Raw genomic sequence first — 6,449 nt, 5'->3', positions numbered from 1 at the left:
TGTCGCTCCAGCTTTGTCACTTCAGTGAGGTATGCCGCCATTGTCGGGCCGGAGCACTGAAACTCCTTTTCCACTTGGTTTACCTCTAGTAGCCCTTTTCTCTAACAGGCATTTTATGCCAAGTGTAGAGGGTGCTCTCATTCCTAACAAGAGGCCCTCATACTCTGCAACATTGTTAGTGGCCTGAAAAACAAAATTAAATCACGTACCTGAGGGTGTCACCGATTGGTAATGTCAAGACCACTCCAGCCCCCGCTCCCTTCAGTGTGAACGACCCGTCAAAGTGCATAGTCTAGTGCTCATCCGCCTCTGGTCACTGTTCATGCTTGGGCTCAAAGGACGACCACTCAGCCACGAGATCGACTAGCACCTAGGACTTCATAGCCGTTTAGGGGACGAACTGAATATCAAACTCCCTGAGCTCTAATTCTCACTTCATTGTTCTCCCTACCACATCCCTGCTATGGAGAATTTTCCTAATCAGGAGCAAGGAGATTACCTTGATTTTATGAGCCTAGAAGTAGTGCTTAAGCTTGCAAGAGGCCATCAACATGGCGTATAGCAGCTTCTGTGTCTGTGGGTACAAAGCCTTCACGATGTAGGAGTTCACTGACAAAGTATACTTGTCACTAGAGACCTCGTTCGATGACTAGGACCGCACTCACGACTTGTGTGCTGGTTGCGACATAGAGTAGGAGCTCCTCGTTTAGTCAAGGAGTGGTTAGTACCAGAGGGGAAGAGAGGTATCTTTTGAGATCTTGGAAGGGTGCATCTACTTCTGGCGTCCATAGGAAGCGGATGTTCTTCTTCAAAAGCTTGAAGAGTGGCAGCCCCCTTTCTCACATCCTTGAGATGAACTTGCTCAGTGCAGCCACACACTCAGTTAGTTTCTGAACTTCCTTAACATGGTTGGGGATCCCATCTAATTGATGGCTCTGATCTTGTCAGGGTTTGCTTCTATTTCCTTGAGCCGATCGACGGAACTAGTGGTGACGTGGACCTTTTCAGGGCGACTACTCGGCCCTGTGTTCTCAGGTTGCGACTCAAGAGCCAACTCGACCATGTCGAGGCTCCTCTTGTCACAGTGTAGGATTGTCTTTCGGTTGCCCACTATGGTAATGGCTCCCTTGGGACCAAGGATCTTCATCGCCTGGTACGTATAGTGGACAACGACCATGAATTGGGCCATTGCCGGTCGACTCAAGATCGCATTGTACGTGGTCCCAAAGTCTACCACATCGAACAGGATCATCACAGTTCTGAAGTTTTTCGGTGAACCGAAGGTGACGGGTAGTTCAATCCCCCACAACGGCTTGGCTGAAGAGCCCAGGAGGATCCCGAAGAAGGGAGGAGATGGCTTCAACTCACTCATTAGGATTTGCAGAGCGTCTAGCGCGTCAACAAAGAGAAGGTTGATGGAACTCCCTCCATCGACCAGTACGCAACCCATTTGCACATTGTGCACCGTGGGCTCTACCATGATGGGGTATCATCTAGGGCGTTTGACACATGCAGGGTGGTCAAACTGACTGAAGGTGAAGGGGACCTCCAACGACTTCAATCGCGGACTCAAACCTGACATTGGCAGGCATATTTCGTGGATCACCAACTTGTACTCCTCGATTAGGAGTATGTCACGGCTACCTCAAAGATCCTCGGCCTGCTAGAATCCCAAAGCCGAGGTTGGCCCCTACCTTGCCATCATCGTTGTGCCTAGGCTTGCGCTCCTCGAGCTCCTAGTTGATAATGCCTTGCATGACCTTGCATTCGGTCAAGTCGTGGGAGTCAATACGATGGATCAGGATGTAGCCTCTGCCCTTCTTCCCGTCCTTCTTCTTGAAGCATCGGCGTGGCTCGCTAGTTTGCTCAATATCCATGATATTATGTGGTCCAACCTTGCGTTTGTTTTCCTTTTTCTCATTCTGGCTGACTCCTTCGGAAGAAGCGGGATGGTTGGAGGTCGACTGTGGCTTCACACCGATCTAGCACTTTCGATGCTCAGCGGCTTGTGTACATTTGTCTGTGAGCTCGAAGAGCTCGGTGGTGCTCTGGACCTCCTTAGTGGCCAGCTTTTCGACTATCTTCTGGTCTCTGACCCCCCTCCGGAATGCTATGACCATAGATTCGCATGTGATCCTTGGAATGGTATTCCAGTATTCGGTGAAATGACAGATGTAGTCTCACAATGACTCGCCATGCCGCTGCCTGACTGATATAGGTCATCCTCTACCCTTGGTCGGACATAGGTCTCCTGGAAGTTGGCGATGAATTGGTCGCACAAGTCTTCCCAGGACTGAACCGACCCGCGAGGGAGATTCATCAGCCAGGACCATGTTGAACCGGCCAAAGCGATCAGGAAATAGTTTGTCATGGCCTTCCCGTCACCTCATGCAGCCTGCACCATGGTGGTGTAGATCTGTAGGAACTCCTCTGTAATGGTTGAACCATTATATTTTTTGGCTAGGACTGGCCAAAACTTATCCGACGAGTGCACCCCTCGCAGTCGAGCTGAATAAGCGTTGCACCCGTCCAGTAACGGGGAGCCGCTCGTTGCTGGGCAACACGCGATCGGGGAGAGAGCTGACAGTCTCGCGGTCATGGGGAAGGACGAGTCTAACATCTCTCGACGAGGGGAAGGTGAGTGGTAGGGCTTATTGCCCCTTTCGTCTTCTCGTCGGGCACGCTCTTCCTGTTTTCGGGTGGCCCTCTGGCCTCAGATTACGTGGCAGAGGTCCTGGTGGTGGAATGAGTCATGCAGATCAGCAGGCGGACTGCCCTAGCGTGGTGGGGGTCACCTCGTACTCCTTGCTGTCAAGGGAGCGCGAGTTTTCTCATATCATGGAGCCCACCATGATCTCGGTCGGCTACCATCCTGATCATTCCTTACAGAGGATAGGGTGGCCGCTGCCGCGGTCTGGCGTCGGGCGGTCTCTATCAAGAGGGCGAGATCGCACAGCTATGGTACCCCCGGTGAACCCTCTAGTACCACCACCGGTGAGTAGCTAAGAAGTACCCGCACAATCTGAGGTTCTGCGCAGGGGTCATGGCCTTGTAGACAAGCTGCTGACCGCAAAGCGGTGAGACATCATGAGGGGGGAGCCCCCAGCGTTCGCGTTCCTTGTGCAACATGACGGCCTTGACGAGGATGCCATCATGATCTCCTCTTCACGTGGTCACTCCTCTGAGCAGCATTTCTATTGCTGGAGCAAAGTAGGACCTCCCCCATGCCCAATGCCTAGCGGGTTTCCCTCTTGGCCTACGGCCTGGGGCTTGCCTCCGGTTCCCATGACCTGATCATCGTTGTTGCCCCCGGCTGCATGGGCTGCCATGCAAACCTCCCGCTCAGGCTGAAAGTCCTCGGACTCCAGTTCGGTATCCCATGCTTAGAGCACATCGGACTCGTTTGGGTCATATTCCATAATGAAGACCTCGCGACGGTTGGGGTCCTCGAAACGGGACTCCGCAATAGTCGGGGATCCAGTCACGGGTAGCCCAACCATAGTATCAATACCTGCAAAAACGTGAAGAAACATGCCCCTACCTGGCACATCAACTATCGGGGGATGATCCCTTATAATAATCCTGGGTATATTGGACGACGGACGTGTTGATCCACATTTTCTATATGCGTGTATCAACCTAGACTCAAGAACACCAAGATTTATCTAGGTTCAGACCTCTTATGGGATAATAGTCATACATCATATGTATTATCTTAGAACTGGGTGGACTTGTTCCCGAATATCTCACTTACAAGCAAAGTCTTGACCACTTTATATAATAGGGGCAAAGATACACAAATAAATGGGTTGTGTCAAATCCTTTGGTAGACCTATCCCTGACGAAGACAACTACCCCTAGCTCATCATGGCGTCGGATAGGCATGCCTCCTCTACTCTGGTCATCCTGCGTATTCTGTACCATCACCGAACGCTATTATGTTCACCTGTCAGACTATCCGAGGTATCAAATGTTACGGCAAGGATCACTGCAATTCCATACCGCTCCATGACTATATCACACCGAAAGCAAATGCCTAGGGATGGGAAAACACTTGAGTAGGCTAAGAAGGACTGGTCGCAAGACCTCATTGCGTGACCAGAGGGCTAGTCGCGCGAGCATCGCCCTAGTCGCATAATGTAGTTGTGGTCTTAACAATAACTACTACTGGCTAACACTTGGCGACGCAGGTCACCCCTTACCTATTACACCGATATTTCTTTTTATTTAGAACATTTTACGGCAGTGAGATATGGTATACGTCGTTCATGCGAGTCGTCTGAACCACAAAACAACCGTTGGGATGATTTGATACGCTTTTTTTTTAAGAATTTACTGATCTGATAGACTTCAGTTGCCTAGAATTCATCATTGTTCCTCAAAAGCGTCAGAGAATGGAGACACGGGAAATACGGGTTTTGTTTTGTTGTTTATTGAACGTTGAAATGATGGAAAAGGAGGCAGGCACATCCCTAATTGTACGTGCCACCATCCAAAGGACGTATTTTTGTATGCATTTGGAATTGTCTCATCGAGGCTATGTGTATCTGTCGTTTATCGTTGTCTGAGCCTTCTGTGCCGCACAGCTCTTGCATGGTTGTACCTAACAAGGACTGTAGCGTCACAGAACCGTTCAGCTCTGCAACTCTAGTATTGTTCCTATATAGCTTTGCCATTCTTAAGTCCAATCCCGAATGATCGATAATTTTTTTGCATAGCCCTCCCTATTTGGGTGCTATACATATGATTTTCTTACAACTCACATGCAACTTAGGATGGAATGGCTCAAATTACATACGAATCTAATTCTTTAAATGCATGGTTGTGACTCAAGCTGTACATAAATGTTTATATTGTGAAGCATTTCCTTGGGTGATCTCGGCCGTGACCTGTAGTAAATTGTGTTAATTAGCAGTCCAGTTCCTGCCGGTTTAACTAGTGTCACTCACTGTCAGAATAGAATTCTCCACAATTATCTTCGAGGCTCAACTTTTCTGGTTTTCAGGCCAGCAATCAGCCAAGATGGCTACGCGTGTGTAATATGTGTGTGTCTCAAAACTGAATGATAGCCGCCGGCTGAAACTGCCTCCATCACCATCTGCCGTTACACCCGGGGAACTCGAGCATTTGGAGCTTTCTTTCATGAACCCTAAGAGAGAAAAATGTTTCAAGAAACAGCGTGGCCCAGCTTTGTCCGACTTGGGTCAACATTGCCTCCTATTAATTCCCTGTGCTTGTCAAGTGTCAACAACTGCATCCTCTGTTCTGCTCTCCATAATTGACTCTCCAGTATTCACTGGCTCACTGCATCGGACACTGTTTCCCTACAACGGATGCTTCTAGGCTGGTTTTATGATCTTGTGCATCTATGATCTCTGAATGATGGAAGGCCTTAGGTCTCATGTGGCTACAGATTTAGGATTACCAGTTTATTGTGTTGAGCAAATAATTTCACCTCTGTTTGAAGTAATACTGACACAACGGTTGTCTTCTGACTCTACCTCAGTGAGAACATCTACCTATGATTTGTACATAACTATTTATTGTTCGTAATATGGACATAGGGATATTTACGTAGTCATTTAAGAGTACCGTAAAGAGGGACATGGAAAGATTTAGGTCCCCGAGGTGGATAATAGTCATATATCATATCTTGCCTTGATTATTCTTAAGATCACATACAGAGGGGATTATGTATGGATCTGGTCGTAAGAATTAGGTGGATTACTTTGTGTTTTTGCTGCTAAGATCTAGCTAAATGATGGTTGATTCCGCCATGGATCTGCAATGGGTGTTTGTGTTTTACTCGACTAGACCTGTTTTGAGGGTTCACGACTTTACACTTTAGAGATACGAAGGCACGAGTTGCTATAAGGCTTCTATTGGCATATCCTTGCTTGAATTAGCTTTGATTGGCTTGGCTTGGCTCTTCCATTGAACGTGCCCCTCTCTCCTTCTTTTATAGTCAGGAAACTCGAGCGTGACCTACCCATACTCCTCTGGGCCTAATCTTTTTGAATTGACAGGCTCCCCTAGGATTCCAACCGAATAGGAGATAGCTTCCATATCCTATAAAATTATTTTTCTTATATTTTATCTGTATACCCTTAAGCTGTGGTGGCTACGACTAACCCCGGATTGAGTAGGATATGTACGATTGTCATATACCCCTTATATGATATATGATATCTACAGAATATATAGTAATTATATATTCTCATCAGCTAACCTCCTAATTCTGCTCAGAAGAGGGTCGATGGTTATTTTCCTTGGTCGAATCAGACCGCATCCCTCCTATCGGTAATTTCTCTGATTGCATGAGATGGGTCTACCTGAAAGAGACTTCGATCAAATCAAGTTACAATGCTCTGAACACTTGGTTGGACATCCCAAAAAATCTTCAAACTTTCCATCCTTATCTGTAGCATTAGATCAGGCACACACGACTT

General features: G+C 47.8%; 1 protein-coding gene across 1 annotated transcript; it reads right to left on the bottom strand.

Moving 5' to 3' along the window:
- Positions 1 to 922: 922 nt before the first annotated feature.
- On the bottom strand, positions 923 to 1,480 carry LOC133884037 (uncharacterized). The gene has a single exon (XM_062323436.1). It carries the CDS (start codon positions 1,478 to 1,480, stop codon positions 923 to 925), a length of 558 nt encoding a protein of 185 aa, XP_062179420.1.
- Between the last annotated feature and the right edge of the window lie 4,969 nt (positions 1,481 to 6,449).

The sequence above is a fragment of the Phragmites australis genome, chromosome 11 (genome assembly GCF_958298935.1).
Source record: "Phragmites australis chromosome 11, lpPhrAust1.1, whole genome shotgun sequence".
Lineage (NCBI taxonomy): Eukaryota > Viridiplantae > Streptophyta > Magnoliopsida > Poales > Poaceae > Phragmites > Phragmites australis.
This window is presented reverse-complemented; position numbering and strand designations above follow the sequence as displayed.